The sequence below is a fragment of the Chelonoidis abingdonii genome, chromosome 2 (assembly GCF_003597395.2).
Source record: "Chelonoidis abingdonii isolate Lonesome George chromosome 2, CheloAbing_2.0, whole genome shotgun sequence".
NCBI lineage: Eukaryota > Metazoa > Chordata > Testudines > Testudinidae > Chelonoidis > Chelonoidis abingdonii.
The window spans coordinates 292,907,451-292,926,486 of record NC_133770.1 but is presented as its reverse complement, the minus strand read 5'-3'; the positions used below and the strand labels follow the sequence as shown (position 1 = coordinate 292,926,486).

The 19,036-nt window shown below is 42.6% G+C and overlaps 1 protein-coding gene across 5 annotated transcripts in view; it reads left to right on the top strand.

The window, feature by feature from the left end:
• Positions 1-9,321: 9,321 nt before the first annotated feature.
• AGO2 (argonaute RISC catalytic component 2) overlaps positions 9,322-19,036 on the top strand; it is a 131,317-nt gene continuing 121,602 nt past the window's right edge. For 3 of the 5 annotated variants that reach the window (XM_032803226.2, XM_075063284.1, XM_075063283.1), the window contains exon 1: positions 9,342-9,564. In XM_032803226.2, the coding sequence (XP_032659117.1) occupies positions 9,507-9,564 (58 nt within the window). In that variant the 5' untranslated portion in view covers positions 9,342-9,506. Of the gene's footprint in view, positions 9,565-9,908; positions 9,980-19,036 lie in introns of those variants that run through there. The other 2 variants (XM_032803227.2, XM_075063282.1) reach the window with 2 other exon arrangements.

Below are 19,036 nucleotides of genomic sequence, written 5' to 3'. Positions count from 1 at the left end.
CTGACCCACTGCCAGTTGTCCACTCGGAATTGCGTTCAGGACACTGTGTCCAGGCCACACAGTCCTTTTCCATAGTGGGAACTCAACACACTCAAGGTCAGACCAATCTTTCCAATATCCACCCTGAACCAATGGGCTAATCAATCACTGTATTGCAAGTTAAAACACAGAACCTCTCAGGGAAAAGAAAACCTAGAGGTCCTGCTGTGGTCGCCACTGTTAGATGAAAGGACAGAAAGGCAAAGAAATATATATGGGATAAGGCAAGAGATTCCTATGCTTCCTGTCTCCTTAGATTCGACTCTCCTTATCCAGCATCTGTCATCTGGTAGGTTTGATCTTCCCATAAAGGGCCCCTCCCAACTTGAATAACGAGGAGTCAGTCGTAATAAGGTGAAAAACAAATTAACTATATTGTGGGATTGGTGTACAATGAACTGCACAAAGAAAAGGAGGGAGTAAACAGTAAAATTATGCAATACAGTGATTTTCCCAAAATAAACACTATAAGCAGGTAAGTAAACCCCTGAATAGAAACCTCCTTCTATAGATCAAGCATCAATTGTTGCCTGGGACCTCAATCCTCTGGCTAGTTGAAAGCCATTGGAGAGGAGCTCCAGGGAGTCCCTTGATGTTCCTCTGCGTCTGTAGAAGAATAGATGGTACGTCGGGGGACAGCAGCTGAAGGTGGATAAGTGGAATGTGGCTGTCTGTCCTCTTCTCCTTGCAGGTGATGACAAAGTAGAAGCAGAGCTGCAGAAAGAATAGCCTAGCCCCCTCTACCACTAGGATGGGTAGGTGAGTGCAAGTCAGACCCTTATTGTCACTCAGATGGACAGCAGCTGAGCAGTGCTCAGGGCAGATTTATATAATCTGGCCTGGGAAACCCGGCAGAAAGAGCAGAAAACCCCTTCTGGGAAACAGCTGTAAAAACAGTTCTATCCAGAAGTAGTTTACCACTTCTGAGGAGAAATAAAAAGCAGGAAAACTGTGATCAGCTGGATCACATGGGCACAAACTCCATTTTGAAAACCAATATGGGATCCTGAAATTATATAAAACCTACAAAATGGACATAATCCAACACCTGAAATATAGTCCCAACTCTTGAGTTAATATTAACTCTCTGCTTCCTTGTCTCAGTGAACGAATTTATGATGGAGACATATGTATATCTATATAGAGTAGATAGGCACACCTATTCTCCAAAGCACTCATTTGACTCATAGTGTAGAAAATGTAGTATTCCAAGAGGAATAAGCATAAATGATGGCATGCTGAAGGGAAATGTTTGCCATTTCATTGTACTATGACCGGGAACTGGTGGAAAAAACACAGACGACTATCCCATAGAGCCAATCATATACTAGTTGAAAAGAGGTGGAGTTCTGTCTCTGTTTTTCCATGGTTGTAAGTACCTGGTTCTTTAGGGCTATCACAGTTACAAGTGAGCATAAGTCTCATTATCCACATTGGAGTAAAGTAATTAATTTTCTAAATAATTTTTTTAATTGTTTTCTCATAGGGTGCTTTTTGTATTACAGATGGCCCCAATTAAGTGTGTTTTTCTGACTTGGAACAATGATTGTCCTGAACAAAGAAAAAGAAGAAAAGAAATACTAATAATGGGCATTAGATTTTACATTGCTTATCTAAGGACTGACCCACAAGAGCGGCTACAGATCTAAATGGAAGGACTTGGATTTACTTGGAATCCTGTGATGAGGTGTGTACCCAACACAGGCACTGAAAGAGCTGCACCTGGAAGATGGGTGAGGTTTAATTTGAGATGAAGCCTAGTTGAGAAGGCGATGGGAGAGGACTATAAACAGAGGAAGTTGAGCTGGGACTTGGGGTGGAGGATTAACTGGGCTGATAGGAGATAGCTTTTCTGATCTCAAATGACGTCACTCTGAAAATTGAAGAAGAATCTGTTAGGGAGAATGGATACAAAGTAGGGGGGAGGGAAGAGTAGAAGCAAAATCAGATGTTGGTATTTGTAAAACAAGTGATAAAAATGGTGCATGCTTAGAAAAGTTAATTGATTAAAACAATTCAGTGGTTTTAAATTATGACACTCCAACTAGATTTAATGCAGCAGATAGTTTTTCATGCTTAGATCTGGGAATTATAATGGCAGATACTGCAAGTAAATGCAATAAGGAAGAAAGAATGGGGTGTAATAATTTCCCTATACTTCTTACTTTTCAAGGGCAAGGTAAGATTGAAGGTATCCACCTAGAATTCTAAGAAGGATCATTGGGAGCCATTTACAAGTAAATGTACAGAATTTATTAATAATTGTGTGAATGATGACAGAGAATTTCAATGATAATGTAGTTATGGGATTAATAGCAGCAGCTACTGTAGCTATATCTAGGTTATTGAGGTATTCCAAAACTAAATTCACTTCCATGGTGGAACTAGGAGTCCAAAATGGCAGTTAAAGAAAGGAACAAAGCCTATAGAAAAGCTAAATAGACAATGAATAGCAAATATCTAATGAACTATAAAAGAAGTCATTAGTACAAGGAATTATAAAAAAAAAACAAAAAACCCTCAGAGTTGGAGGAAGTACTGTGGGCAGATAAACAAAGAAAAAACATCAGAAATATACAAGCAAATCAGAAGATTGAATGGAATTTAGACTGAAAATAGCCACATCCTAGGTCTTATTGGCACTGACAACATAGTTAAAAGTTCTGGTAATGGAAAAAAACAGAAGTTTTAGCAGAAACTTTCTAAGGGTGAGTAATGGTGGAAATTAAAGTGAGAGAGTCATAATCTATTATGTAGTTGGGGTAAACATGAAGATACTATGCTAAATGAATACTTTTGTATGTGAGAACTTGAGAAGGCTGTTGATATAAGCAAGATTACATCCCCAGGTAAAGATAATATATGTAACATAATGCTTCTCCCTGAAACTACTTTGAGAGAGGTAGTTATCTTGAAATTATTTAACACTATAGGGGAGAAAAGGTGTGATACTGGTAGGGTAGAAATATGCAGCGGTAATTCAGTACAAAAAACAAACTATTCCCCAGACTAGATACCTATAACCCAGTTGCCCTTGATAAAATTATGGAGAGAACGGTGAATGAAAGATTGGTTCCTATTTGGAAAAAAATGGCATTAAAGATAAGGTACATAATGGTTTTAAGAGAGGAAGAAGCATGATTGATTTCATTGCTAAATTAGAACCTGAAATACAAAAACTTATGAGGCACAAGGGTTTCATGATAGCTGTCTTTCTAGATATTGAAAAGGTATATAACATGCTGTGGAGGGAGGTCATATTGCACAAAGTAAGTGCACTAGAGACAGGGGAAGAATGTAGGGTAGATGAGAATTTTTGAGTAAAAGGATCATTCAGATCAAAGTTGTGAAAGTTATGTCAAATATATACAATATTAAAAATGGTATACCACAGGATAGTGTTCATAGAATTGTAGGACTGAAAGGAACCTTGAGAGATCTAATCCAGTCCCCTGCAATGATGGCAGGACTAAGTATCTAGATCAGGGGTTCTCAACACCCAACCCCTTTCTGACAACAAAAATTAGTACACGACCCCATGAGGGAAGACCAAAGCCTGAGCTACACTACCCCAGGTGGTGGGGCCAAAGCCCAAGCCCCACCACCCTGGAGGAGGGGGTCAAAGCTCCAAGGCTTCAGCCCCAGACATGAGGCTTGTAACCTGAGCCCTGCCACCCAGGGCCGACATTTTGGCCCCAGGCAGTGGGGCTCAGGCTTTGGCTTTGGCCCTGGGTCCCAGCAAGTCTAAGCCAACCCTGGCAATCCTGTTCAAATTAGGTCATGAACCACTCGGGGGTTCCAACCCACAGTTTGAAAACCACTGATCTAGACCATCTAGACCAAAGGCAGCATGCAAGCTGATTTTCGGTGGCACTCACACTGCCTGGATCCTGGCCACCGTTCTGGGGGGCTCTGCATTTTAATTTAATTTTAAATTAAGCTTCTTAAACATTTTTAAAACCCGTAAATGTACTTTACATATAACAATACTTTAGTTCTATATTTAGACCTATAGAAAGAGATCTTCTAAATATGTTAAAGTGTAATTACTGGCATGTGAAACCTTAATTAGAGTGAATAAATGAAGGCTCAGCACTCTACTTCTGAAAGGTTGTCGACCCCTGGTCTAACCTACTCTTCAAAATCCCCAATGATGGAGATTCCACAACATCCCTAGGTAATTTATTCCAGTGCTTAGCTACCCTGACAGTTAGGAAGTTTTTCTTAATGTCCAATCTAAACACCTTTGCTGCAATTTAAGTTCATTGCTTCTTTCTATCTTCAGAGGTTAAGGAGAACAAATTTCTCCCTCCTCCTTGCAACTACCTTTTATGTACTTAAAGTGTTATAATGTCCCTTTTCAGTCTTCTCTTCTCCAGACTAAACAACCCAATTTTTTTACAATCTTCCTGATAAGTCTTTTTCTAGACTTCTAATCATTTTTGTTGCTCCGAGCCCCGGGACCTCCCATGGGGCTGAAGCCCTGAGCCCTGGCACCTCCCGTGGATTTGAAAATATTTACCAGAGCTCTGCTCTTGTGGGCTCCAACTGAATTTAAACTCAGTGACTGTTACTTATCACCTTATTATCTTCTAGATGTTTGCAAATTGATTACTTAATTATTTGCTCCATTATCTTTCTGGGTACAGAAGTTCAGCCCAACCTTATTTAATATGATAAATGATCTCCTAAAACAAGTGCTGCAGTAGGTATCACTCTATTTGCAGATAATTGTGCTCTGTGGGTTAGGAACAGAAATACTGAGGTAGCAGAAAAGAGAATCAACAAAGCATTATGACAGACCTCTGAGGAAATGCATGGGGTTTCAAGGTCTCCATTGCTAACACCAAAGGATTGATCTTTACAAAAAGGAAAGTTAGAAAAGAACATAAACTGTATCTGTATGGAGAACAAATAGATATAATTAAGAGTTCAAATAATAAGGGGTAATAATTGATACTAAATTATTTTGAAAAGATCATATTAACTAGGTTAAAGATAAATGTACAGGAAGGATTAACCTGCTTAAAAGTCTTGCTGGGACTGGGGCTAACTGGGGCGGGAGGGATGGATAAGAAAATATGGTTGATGTACAGAGTCTTAATCAGACCAGCTTTTGACTATGGCTTTCTGTCAGCATCAAAATCAGAACTTAACAAATTAGATTTAATACAAGCCCAGGCACTACATATTGTGTGCTGTAGATTTATTACAACACTATATGAGCGCTACAGATAGCTTCTAGTGAAATGCCTGTTACAGTATGAATGAAACCACTGGACCTAACTTTCTGGGCCAAAGTTAATGGAATCTGCAATGATGAAAGTACCAAACATATGAGGATTGTTGGGAATTCAGTAGGTGAACTATAGCACATGATGTCAAAACTCCATATGCCATTTGAGTTAAAGTGTGGATGCAGGAGAAACAAGGAAAAACTCAATGATGTCAAAACTTTTAGTCATTGGAGAATTAGTCATTTGAACATGTGACTTGCCATCCAGGTGGATTTAGATTTATTTGATAAATTTAAGGGTAAAAAAGAGACAGTAAATATTTAAAAAGAAGCGTATCTGTATATAGATAAAAAGTACAGTAGGTTTCCTCAAATATATATAGAGAGAAGGTCCTAAAAAGAAAAAAACAAGTAGTGTAGGGGCAGCATATTGTATACCAAAACTTGGAATTAGCTAATCTAGAAGAGAATCTGATAATGTCTATGTCTGACAATTGAGGTAGTAGCAATAATGCTAATACTAAATTGGATCTGGGATGTATACCCAGCAGCAGCAGTCACTTCTTCTGATTCAATCTCAGGCCTTATGGTGATTTAAAAAAAAAAAAGAGGTGTTTCACTATGCAGAAGTGACTTAATCAAAGAAATTATATTTCTATTAACAGAGTTAGTTCAGATGGGGATACATGGAGCATTACCTTGGATCCCATCACATCTTGAGAAAATACGGAACAAAATGGTGGACAAAGCTGCTAAAAATACGGTAAGAAACGGAAGGATTGACACAGAAATACCATTAAGTAAACAGGAATTAATTTAAAAGGAATGATAAAAGATTTGGATTAATGGAAAAAGAGGAAGGTGTTGTTTTTTTTTTGACTTGTGCCCTAGAGCTGAGGACTATGACATACTTCAGAGCCTGGATAGAATCAATTAAGTGCTTTTGTTTAGAGTACTAACTGGCCACTGTGGCTTAAATAAAAACCTTAGACTAGGTGAACTAGGTGGAGGAAACATTTACTCACCTTTTATAGGTATGTAAGAGTTCTGATTTAAAAAAAAAAAAAGGGAGAAAAGCTTTTTTTTGAGGAATTCAAATATATGAAGGTAAAAAAGTTACACTGTAAAAACTTTGGGAAAATGGAGTATTATCAAAAAAGGCACTGTTACATTACCTAAAAGACACATGACAGACCAAGACAATATAAACCACTAAGTACTGAAGACTTATAGTTGGTGGCTATAGACTATTCAGTCAAGTCTGCTTCACTCTAAAAAAGAGGAAAAAAAGAGAAAAGAAATGGATAGGGCTTCAGGGAGAAGAGGAAGCTTGCGGTTGTTGAGCATATGCTAAGACAACATGCCTTAGGTGGCACATGACCAGGATTCATCACTGAATTTGGTCCGCTGGTTGGATGACTCTCTGGGATTAGCCTGTGGGGAGACAGTCAAGGAAAAATCCCTGAAGACGAAGAAGCCCTTGGGATCCTCTCCTGAGTAGAGAAGTATGGTTTCAAGCAGAGTGCTCCAGGGGTTGGTCCTAGGACTGGTTTTGTTCAACATCTTTATTAATTATCTGGATGATGGGATGAATTGCACCCTCAGCAAGTTTGCAGATGACACTAAATTCAGGGGAGAGGTACTTAAGAAGGAAGAATCCCATGCACCGCTACAGGCTGGGGTCCGACTGGCTAAACAGCAGTTCTACAGAAAAGGACCTGGGGATTACAGTGGACGAGAAGCTGGATATGAGTCAGTGGGTGCCAAGAAGGCCAACAGCATATTGGTCTGTATTAGTAGAAGCACTGCCAGCAGATCAAAGGACGTGATTATTCGGCACTGGTGAGACCACATCTGGAATATTGTGTCCAGTTTTGGCCCCCCCCCCCCTACAGAAGGGATGTGGACAAATTGGAGAGAGTCCAGTGTAGGGCAATGAAAATGATTAGAGGCTGGGGCACGTGACTTACAAGGAGAGGCTGAGGGAACTCGGGTTATTTAGTCTGCAAAAGAGAAGAGTGAGGGGGGATTTGATAGCAGCCTTCAACTACCTGAAGGGGGGTTCCAAAGAGGATGGAGCTAGGCTGTTCTCAGTGGTGGCAGATGACAGAACAAGAAGCAGTGGTCTCAAGTTGCAGTAAGGGAGGTCTAGGTTGGATACTAGGAAACAATTTCACTAGAAGGGTGGTGAAGCACTGGAATGGGTTACTTAGAGAGGTGGTGGAATCTCCATCCTTAGAGTTTTTTAAGGCCCAGCTTGACAAAGCCCTGGCTGGGATGATTTAGTTGAGGTTGGTCCTGCTTTGAGCAGGGGATTGGACTCAATGACCTCCTGAGGTCTCTTCCAACCCTAATATTCTATGGTAAGAGGCCAGAGGAGACATGAAACAGCCTCTGGAGTGGAGCGGTCTCTGGTGGGAAGCTCTGACAAAGGAGCAGGATCTGGTCTTCCAGGAAGTGTTCTTTTAAGGAGCAAGGCAGTGAAAATGAAGAAGAGGGTTAAAAAAAAATCAAGCCTGGCAAGGGCAGAAGTTGGCACTTTCTGTCTGAGATTTTGTTGTGGTATTCTAAGGAAGAATCCTATAAGTCCAGCACCTGAAAGTAAGGTGATCTTAGAGATGCTATGGAAAGGCTCTGTTGACGGACTCATGTAGCCAGAAGCCCAGGGATGTAGCAGGGGTGGGTCTGATATAGATAGATATTGCCTCCTAGCTACAGAGAGCCTGGACTAGAACCCAGAGAAGTGGGCATGAAGCCTCCCTGATGTAAGGGGATAAGGACAGAGCCCAGAGCTGACCTTCTGTGATGATATTTGGATTTTTATTTATTGAACTCTGTTATACCCAAAAGGGGTGGACTTAAAGTGTGACCTGGATGAAAGCTGAGCCACAGGAAGAGATGGGTAACCAGAGTGCTGTTGGCAGGGCATGCCAGTTGGGGAGGAAGGTGCTATGCCACACCTGGTCACAAAGAGGTGTTCCAGCAGTGAGTCTATTCTTCCACATAGCCACTTTTTCCAATATGCTGAACAATGGAACCAGGACATGCACGAGGCTAAGAACTAAGATGCAATTACACATCAAAGTAGTTAACAGCTTGAACTTAATTATTGCTTCTATGCAGTATATATTGTATCTTGTTCTTAATGCTCTACTTAGGATTTTGTTGCTTTATTAAATGTACAATATACATTTATATATAGAAAGAAATGCACTGCAGAAAGTGACCATAAAGATTGACATGACTAATACTGATAATCTGTGTTGTGACTATTTATAATTCTCTTGTTACCAAAAACAATGCATCACCCTGCTCTTTTATAACAACTTTTAAAGTATTTGAAGATTGTTATTGTGTCTTCTCTTTTCCTCTCCATGCTAAACAAATGCAGGGATGGGGTCTGCCTGCTTTATATGTGGGGTCTGAGAAAGTCAAATCTCCAGGGGTTGAGATTTCCTCTGCTGAGGACTCCCCAAAGTAGGCAGGGGTGAACTGTGTCCAGGCCTTCTCCCTAGGGGCCAAGGGTTTCCCACAACTGGGCTTACCTCAGCAGAGGGAATTCCCACTCAGCTGGGGAGGAGCTTCCTCCAATCCTGCCCTAAAGGCAAGAGCATCAGTCAACCATCTTAGAGTGACCCAGCAGAAGTAAGGACAGGGGCCTTTTTCCTGAAGAACAGTTGCCAAGTAGCCAGGACAATACTCCAGGGGTGACCCCAGTCGTCTGAACCTCCTCCGTTCTTTTTCCTATCGCAAGCAATGGTTTATTTTCTTAAGGACTGAAAGACTTTCAGCTAATGACAATGTTTGGGCTCAGACCACATGATCTGCTAGGCCCCTTTGTAGTAGGGAAGCGGGGACGTGTCGTTGGCCGCACGGAGGGAAGGCCGGGGGACCGCTGCCGCCTCAGGAAGGCGGGGAGTTCAGTCGCTCTGCTCTGGGGGCTGCAGATCCGGGACGCTGAGGTGGCTGTCCCCGTTTCCCGCCAGTAGAGGGAGGGACGAGAAACAAGCCGGAGGGAGGAGCCTCCGCCTCCCCCGTAACCACCCGGCTCCTCCTAGCCCAGTGTCGCTGAGTAACCTGGTTTCCCGGCTCGGAGTCGGCCCTCCTCCTCCTCCTCCCTTCCCTGAGAGTCAGTGCAACCGGGGCTCGGGCTAGCTCCCCAGAGCCACTGCTGAAGTAGGAACCGCCTGCCCTGCAGAGAGGCGCCGCTGCCTCCTCCTCACACCGAGACATGTATCCGGGAGCTGCCGCCGCTGCCTCCTCCTCCTCCTCCTCCTCCCCTGGACCCGGTGAGTCCCCAGCCACCCGCTACTCCCCGGCTCGAGCTGGGTTTGAACGTCTGGGACCGTTGGTGCGTGAGCCACTCCGGCAGCGCGAGACGCAGCGCGGGTCCCCCGCGAGACGGGATTGTCTGGGGAGAGCGCGCGAGGTGCCAACCGCCCGGCGCTGAGGGAAAGGGGGCGCGAGGCACTCGCGAGCCTCAGAGCGCGCGTCGGCCCCCCACCCTCAGCCGGGCCTTATGGAGTCTCTCGGAATGGCCGCGCGGCCCGGCTGTGTGCTGTAGAAGCGGGCGGGGAAGGAGGGGGCAGGCCGCCGCCGTCCCCTCCTCCTCAGGGAGGGATCGAGCGAGCGTGCGTATCCTGAGGCCTTGTTGTGGGCAGGGGTCCCTTCCTCTCTTTGCCGCGGTGGGGGCTGCCCCCGGAGGTAGGGAAGGCTTCGGATGTAGGCCCTGCGGGAAGCCTGCGGATACGGGGAGGGGCTGCCTGGCTGCAAAGGAGCCGCAGGGACTCGGGGGGCCTGCTCGCCTCTTTCAGCCTAGAGCTTCGCACGCAGACACTGGGGTGACAAGACACAGTGCCCCGTTGCTACCCCTGCTCAGGACCTCTTACACCAGCCAGAGAGGCCACTGGACTTGCTGGGGGCATGGTGCATGGCAACAGCGGGGCCGTTGTAACTGCCGTGGTCGTGATTGCATGAACTAGGATGTCCTGTTGCTGCCCCCGCTATGTACTGGTGCCACCAGTGAGGACCCTGCTGCCAATCCCAATACACCCTGCTGCCAGTACTATATGTGCTGGGGTCACTGCCTAGGAGCTTGCCATGGCTGTCCTATGTCCCATCAGGATCATTATTGCACACAGTCACTACTTGGAGCTGCAATGCTGCCAATATTGGATATGCCATGGTCACCACTGAGGGCACAACTATTAGACATTCTGGCATTGCCATTCAGGATTTTGAAGCTCCAGATGGGTTTATAATATTAACATGAAGCCCTGCCCCTACTCCTATGGCAGTTGGGTTTACTGTTCTGGAGTGGTGAAAGTGAGGAGGAATTCACCATTTTTGGTGGGTGTTGTCATACTATATCATGTGGTGATGAATAATCTTTCTGTGATGCTGGAACCCATCAAGGAGAAGAGAATAGGGAGTAGAGAAGAAATTTATCCAAAACAAGTTCATGTCCCCAAACAAGTTTGTAACCAGCAAGTGAAAGTGTGAGTTTGTGTGCCCGGGTCGTAAAAACAAAGAAGAGTAAATATTTGATCAGAGCAGGGACTAGAGCCCAGGTGTTCTCCTTCCCAATTGTGTGTCCTAACCACCAGGTTAGGGTCAGTCTCTCTCACTCTCTGGGCCAGTGAATATTTAGTTAATAATACAAAATGGAACAGCTTCAACAGGAGAGATTGGAAAAAGACCCACCCCAGAATAACTAATAACCTGGTGGTTGGGGCACTCCCTTCGGAAGGAGGAGACCTGAGTTGATGTCTCTGCTCCAGAGTGGGAATTCAAACCTGAGTCTCCAATATCCTAGATGAATGTCCGAAGCACTAAGCTATTGAGTATAAGGGAGGCACTTTCACTTCAGTTTTGTGACTGGCTCATAAGCCCCCTTATGAATCTAGTCTAAAAAAGCAAAATGTTCTGTTGTGACACTTCTGAAACTTTTTTTCCTTTTTTGGAGAAACAGTATGACAAAACTGATACAGATTCACTAAATGTTTCTGTCAACTCAGATCTGCTTTTGTGGTAGGGAGATGGGGGGAAGTTTAACAAAATAAATTGCACCTAGCTCTAAATTTCATCTCCTAGCAGAGAAAGAGGGTGAAGATCTAGGGGGCAGGGGTTTCTCAGTCAGTGAGATGAAAAGCTCTCCTTTAGCAAGGGAGTGGGAGCTGTCCTTTTCTTTCTTTTAACCCTTGGAGCTCAGGCCTGTTAGACATACTAGGGAAAAGGATCATGCTGTGTGTAGCAGCAGCATCAAACTCAAGATTCTGCTTTTGCTATGCACCTGTGCTTGTGCCCTGCTACTACAGATACCAGTGCTATTATTTGCACCCTCTCACTTATGCACACTGGGGCCTCTGCTTGCATCCCACTACTGCTGCCAAGTTTATCTCATTCACCCTCAATAAATGTTCAAAGGTCATGGCTCAGATTTTGTCATTGCTGCCAGGACTACTCAATCCACTTCCTGTTTGACACACCTCCATCACAGTTCTCAGTGCTATCTTGCTATTTTTTTAAATGAATGTATGCTGGGGTTACATTCCCCCCGATTGAGCTAGTTAGTGTATGGTTTGAGTGCTCACTACACATACAGCTGGATCAGAGTTGAGAGGTGTACGTTGAACTGCCTGTATATATGTCTGTCACCGCTTAAATACTCAAGTATCGGAGGGGTAGCCGTGTTAGTCTGGATCTGTAAAAAGCGACAAAGAGTCCTGTGGCACCTTATAGACTAACAGAAGTATTGGAGCATAAGCTTTTGTGGGTGAATACGCACTTCATCACCCACGAAAGCTTATGCTCCAATACTTCTGTTAGTCTATAAGGTGCCACAAGACTTTTTGTTGCATATGACACTGTGTACTTAAACCTCACTGCTGTCAGACTTATCAAACATTGCTGCTGCAATATATGCACACAAGTAGCCACCTCTTTATTTAGATTCCATCACCAAACTGGTCTCCATAGTCCACTCAATCTTGCCATTAGGGTCTCTAGTCCCTTTTGCCAATCCAGTCCTTCATTTGCCATAGGGTTTGATGTTAAATCTCCAGTCCCCTCCTGGACCCAACATTTAGTTGGATCCTGTGTCTTGCTACTTCTTTTATTGGTACTAAATATGGCGACTTAAATCTAACAGGCTGTTATATGAGGGGGATTGTCCTTAAAAGGGATTTTAGAAGAGAGACAAAATTTGTTTGTACCAATCCTAGCTTTCATCTAAATGTTCTTTGAAAAGGGGTTAGTGAGGGTATCTTGATGAGGGGCTTCTCTTTCTGTCCTCATTCCCAAAGTGTTTGTTTTGGATTCACAACTTGGTTGTGACGCTTCAGTTGAGGGTAGAAAGCCTGATGCTTTACTACTTAGTTTTCTCGCAAAAATGTTACTCATAAATGAAAGTTTCTAGAACACCATAGGACAGGATTTCTCAAACAGGAGTCGGCGCTTATGTAGGGAAAGCCCCTGCGGGCCAGGCTGGTGTGTTTTCTTGCCCCATCCGCAGGTCTGGCCAACTGCAGCTTTCACTGGCTGCGGTTCATTGCTCTGGGCCAATGGGAGCTGCTGGAAGCAGCGCGGGCCCAGGGACATACTGGTCGCTGCTTCCAGCAGCTCCTATTGGCCCAGAGCTGCAATCCACAGCCAGTGGGAGCTGCAGTTGTCTGGACCTGCAGACGGGGCAAGTAAATACACTGGCCCGGTCTGCCAGGGGCTTTCCCTACGCAAGCGGCGACCCCTGTTTGAGAAACCCTGCCATAGGAACAGCCTGTCCCTTTTTTTTAAGTTGAATGCACAGTCTTTAAATTCTGCAGTCTAGAAGGTCAGGGCAAGCCAAGAGAATATAGTACTATTCGTTAAACTAATGAATCTTTATATTTTGAGTAATTAGTAATAAAAGATGTAGCAAATTTAATCTCTAAACCTTTAAATTACAATGTTTAGGGTGCCCTGATACCTCCTAGAATACTTCAAAGAAAATTCTGTTCAGAAACTTTCTGTAAATCTTACATTTTATGTATAAATTGTTTTGTTTCTTTCTTTTTAGGACACTTGCTCTTTTTAAACCTAATGTCTATGAAATCTGTTCAAAACAGAATTATTGCTTCACATTTAGAATAAGAAAGAAGAGAGATATTTGAAAATGCATGCTTAGAGTTTGAGATACAAGTTTTTCTAAGTTCTTTTTAATGTGTTTCGTTCTCTAAGTCTATCAATAAAAACAAAATTATTGGCCTTTTATTTGGTAAATAACACATCTATAGCAATGCTTGGGTGGGTTGTCACTTTAAGATTCTGTTTTCCTCTGTCAACTTGAAATTAACTTTGAGATCTTTCTTGTATTTACTCATGTAAATTGCTTTTAAAACTGCTCTCTGTTAGTGTGATTGGTCAGAAGCTGTTCTTGTACTCTAATTCAGAGCGTTTTATTTTAAAAACTGGCAAACGGAATTTTGACAAGTTTGAAGTAATTTTGTTGAGAAATTAAATAGCATTAAATGAAAATAGCATGCATTGATTTTTTTTTTTTCTTATCAGTTTTAGTGTAACAGGACTCTTTTTTTCCCAAATGTGCTTAAAAATTAGGAACTCATCTCTGTTTTGGTGGAATTGCCTAGTAGCTTGTTCTTGTTGGGAGACTCCGCGTAAATTACAACACCTAATGGCTGACCTATGCACTAATAGATTTTGTGGCCTCTAAAACTAATTTTTGAGGGGATTGGGTATGTAGAAATGTACACGTTTTACCTGGTTTTTGGAATTTCAGGCGATTAGGATGTCTGTTTTGCCATTGTGTGACAATTTTTATACTTGGGTTTTTTTGTATTGGTGATATACTATGGGAGGATGCTAGTTGTTCTCTGTTCTGAAAGACCTTTAGGGACATTTACCTGAGTTGGCACTGGACCATACTATAAGGATCAGTATTGTACTTTACCCTAAGTGGCTTCAACTGTCTTATCCTTTTATATCAACTGCAAAGCTTTCCTTGGTTTAATTCTACAAAACAAAAATAATACAAAACAAACAAACAAAAACCCCCTCCCAAAACCTGTATTGAGAACTTTAGTATTGCAAGGTTAAGTGCACAGATGACAAAATGTGCATTACACTTTACTTTGTCAGTTTGCGTGAATACATTATGATGTTTCTCCAACTTAAATTTCTTCCTATCGTCTTTGTTACATGCACAGCACATTGTAACTGTTTATACTCTAAGCTCACTGCCATCATGGTTAGTACACCTTTGATTTAGATATCTCATAAATTTCTAAGGTGTATATTTTAAGAATTGTCAGCACTAATAGTATGACTTATCAACTGGCTCTACAGCCTGAAGGGATGAGATAATTACAGCAGTGCGAATTATGGTGGCCTGTATATGCAAAAACACTGTATTCTTGTAAACTTCAAATGTAGTATGTTACTACTGCTTCATTTTTCATATAAATGGCATGTAGCTTCTGGCATACAGTTAGTATACGCTTAGTATACAATCAGAGATTATTGTAATGTATACATAAAGGAAGGAAGAGTTAAGCATACACAAGTCAGGAAAGTTCAACCTTAACTGTGCAACCTTAATGTTCTTTTAGAACAGCTTTTATGTGGAATTACATAAGACTTTTTGAGCAAGAGGATAGAAAAAAGGGAAAGCAAGAGAAACTTAACTATTCAGGATTTTGAAGCTCTGCTGGCTTGCAAAAATTTGACAATGTGTATAAATTCCATTATACAGAACTAGTTAGTTGAACATCGCAGGCAGTTCTGTCCCACACCACTTAGGAGGACTGCCGAAGAGAACCCTTGCTTCCACAGGTTCTGCTGGTGCATATGAGCACGGCTCCCTCCCAGGCCCTTTAAGTATATACTAGCTCTTCAGAATCCTGTTTCTCCTTACACGTTTTGCAGGGACTGAGTCCATATGTGCGTTCAGGACATTTAAATTAGTCATGCACACATGCAGCCCTCCTTATCTGTGCACTTCCTGTGCTTGGTGAAAAATTTGTTCGGATGACTTGAACATGTACAGTAAATGATTTTTCAGAAGTTCATGACTAGTCCAAAAAAAAAAAAATTCGAGCCACTCAGAAGCTTAATTGACAGTGAAGCTCTCTGCCTTTTCCAAGTTTCGCCTCTATCCAGTAGACTGTAGACCTTGAGCACATTCTCTTTTTCAGCATAATAGAAGATTCTTCTTCTCTTCATTCAAAAATAGCGAGAAATTTTGCTGCTTTAAGTATATTCGAGTACTTCATTTTCTCGTGTGGAGAAAGCTGATTGCCATACCTAGAAATGTCATCTGGAAAGGTTGACAAGTTTTAGTAATTGGTATAGATGCCTCTCGAAGACAAACAAGTGTGATGTTAGAATTCCTTCTTGTTGATTTACTCTTACTTCTGGATTCATCACAGAAATATTGTTCAGAGGGGTGCCGTGTTAGTCCGGTCTACTGTAAACAGCAGACATGAGATCTGTGCTCTTATAGCTAACAGATGTTTTGGAGCTTGAGCTTTCATGGGTGAATACCCACTTTCGTCAGTATGCAAGGGTAGTGGAAATTTCCGGGCAGAGTACTATATGCTAGCAAGAGCTGAGATAACGTGGTTAGTTCATCAGGGAGGATTGAGGCCCTGTTCTAGCAGACTAGAGGTGTTGTGCAAACCAAGGGAGAGAACTGGTTCTGTAGTATTAGGCAATACCATTCACAGTCTATTGCTTTCGTCCCAAGACGCTGATTGTTCAATTTGAGATGAACTGAAGCTTCAGCAGTTTCTCTTTGAGTTCTGGTCCTGAAGTTTTTTTTGTCACAGGAGATCGGCCACTTTTAAGTCTTCTGTAGTGTGTGGCACAGGGAGTTGAATGCTCTCCTCAGGTTTTTGTATATTTGCCATTCCTTATATCTGATTTGTGTCCATTTATCTTTTCCTAGTGCACTGTCCGTTTGCCGATGTACATTAGCAAGAGGCATTGCTGGCTATATTGATGGCGTATATTACATGGATGACGTGCAGAGTGATCATGAACCAGTCGGATGGTATGGCTGCATCTGGTAGGTCTGTTGATGGTGTCGCTGTGTAGATATGTAGGCAGAGGTTGGCATCGAGGTTTGTTGCCATGGATTGGTTCCTGAGCTAGAGCTTTACTATTGCGTACGGTTGTGCAGTTGCTCGTGAGAATACGTTTCAGGTTGGCAGGTTGTCTTGTGGCAAGGATTCGGCTGCCACCAAGACCGTGAAAGTGTTGGATCATTTGTCCAGGATGGTTGAGATCTGATGATGCGGTGGAGGGTTTTAGCTGGGCTGTCGTGTGATGGCCAGTCGGAGTCCTGTTGGTTTCTTTTCTTGGGTTGCTGCCAGTTAGGAGGCTTGCTGGGTACCACGATCGTGGCTCTGGATGTATTATTCCTGATTTTCTCGTGCTGGGTATTGTAGTTTTGAGAATGCTTGGTGGAGATTTTGTAGGTGTTGGTCTCTGTCTGAGGGGTTAGAGCAGATGCGGTTGTATTGTAGTTGCTAAACAGGTCTCTAGTCTGGTATCCTGATTTCAGTAGGGGCCACTAACTGGTGCTTCAAAGGAAGATGTAAATTTCCCATACATTTCTCTAATCAGGGGCATGTAGTGGTTGGCTTATATCCTGAAGCAAGGAGGAGGATATTGTCTAGGTTTTTAATCTACCTAGTGTAATTTTGAATGTTCATATAAATGGCTATTATTTTAAACCCAGTAGTCTGTTTCTCTCAATGTCTTATGTTAGTGAGCATCACAGGTTATTCTTTGTGTAAAACACTCTTTTTGCATTTGATTTTAACATCTATTGTATTTTTTCTCTTTGATAGTTGTGCAGTCAGTAAAATTATCAGACTGAGCTTCTCCATATCATTCATTATTTTATATACCTCTATCATGTCTCTTATTGTCATCGCTCAATATTTCTAATAGTTATCTAGGGACTAGTCATTTTGGACATAACTGAAATACTAGAAATCCATACTAAACCTAACAAGCATAACCTATCCAGTGGCCTTTCTTCACCATAGCCAAAAGGGAATAATTAACCAGAACAACAACAACAAAAAAACCACACCTATCAGCCCCAGATACCAGCCATCTCCCTTCTCCCCATATACGTGACAGTGAGAAAAACACATGCTTTCTAACAGGCAATCTTTCCAGTATTACCTCAGAGAGAAGTAGTTTCATGCCTCTAATTTTTCTATTTTTGCTATATCCCTTTTGAAATGAAGTGATCAAATCTGAGTACAGCAATCAAGGTGAAAGTGAACAATTGATTTAGACAGTGTCATTATAATATCAGTAGTGCTGTCCTCCTAATACAGTCCAACATCTTTGCTTTTTTCGCTGCTGCTGCATTTTGAGCAGCTGTTTTCATTGAGCTGTCCACAGTGCTGTCTAGATCTCTTTCCTGAGTCAGTATAATTAGTTTAGAATACATCATTATTTGCGTACTTCAGGTTATTCTTTCCATTGTGCATTAGTTTGCACTCGGGTACATCAAATTTAATTTGTCATAGCACTGCTCAGTTATTTTTGAAGTTCCTCGCAGTCTTCTGTAGACTTGACTAAACCAGGGCTTGAAATATTTAAAATGACTCTTCCTAGCTAGAGGCAGATATGAAAAATGAATGGGGCTCCTACTGGTGGGGTCCATGGTTACAAAGTTCCATTGGAAGAGCCCAACAGCTCCCATCCCTAGATGATAGGAATGAGAGAGATGGTGGAGTACTTCACTTCTCACAGGTAAAATGAGTACACAAAATGCAGAATGGTACATAATTACATCTTAGATGTTTCACTTTCTTGACAGTAATACTGGCAACAACTTGGTTGCCTTAGTTAAATTTAACCTCTTATCTTTTGGGGGTAAGTTTAATACATTAGCTCTTCACCTGTGTAGCCTAGTTCAGACCGTCATTATTAAATAGCCTAAAAATTCCATACAGGAGTTAAGCATATGCTTTTCAGGTTCTTACACATGATAACTTCTGTACTTATGATGAGGACATAGCGTTTTTTGTTTTTTTTGTGTTATTTTTAACCTCTAACTTTGACTATTGTGAAGGCCCTGTGATAGATATAGATACTTTTTTTTTTAAAGGTATATAATTTACCATAGAATCCACCCCTTGCTCCAGAATCTAAGCTTTGATTTAAAACAAAAAATATGCTGGTTTACACTGAAAAGCTACATCTAGATGGCTGTCTCTCTTAGGGGTGTGAAAAATCCACACCCTGAGCAGAGGTGATGGGTCATGTGTCCCTAGTCCTCCAGATTTCTGCGAGCTCTGAGCCTTCCTTGCAGGGCTCAGAGTGAACTGACCCTATAAGCCCCACGAAGAGCCCATTGCTGTAATGGCCAGGTGCTGCATGAAATGCTACTGGGGCCAGATGCACCCAGTGCTGCTCCCCCTCCTGCTCTCAGCCTTCACCATAGCTCAGAGGACAGCTTCTGGTCTTGCTGTGCTCGGCCTGCCAGGAGGGAAGGAGACTCTGTCCTTCTCACCCTGCACCCTCCTGTCCCTCCCCAGCATGTTTCCGGCTCGCTTCTGCCTTCTCCCTAGTGCTCAGGCAGGGAGCAAAGGAGGTGGGACAGAGCACTTCTCCTGCCGGGTGAGGGTGGCCACTCTAGGTTATTGCCTTTGTGCAGCATGGCAGCTGCCTGTGAGAGCCTAACTGGGGAGGTGGTGGTGGGGGCCTGCGTGTTAGGTAATCTGGCAGGGCGGGAAAAGCATG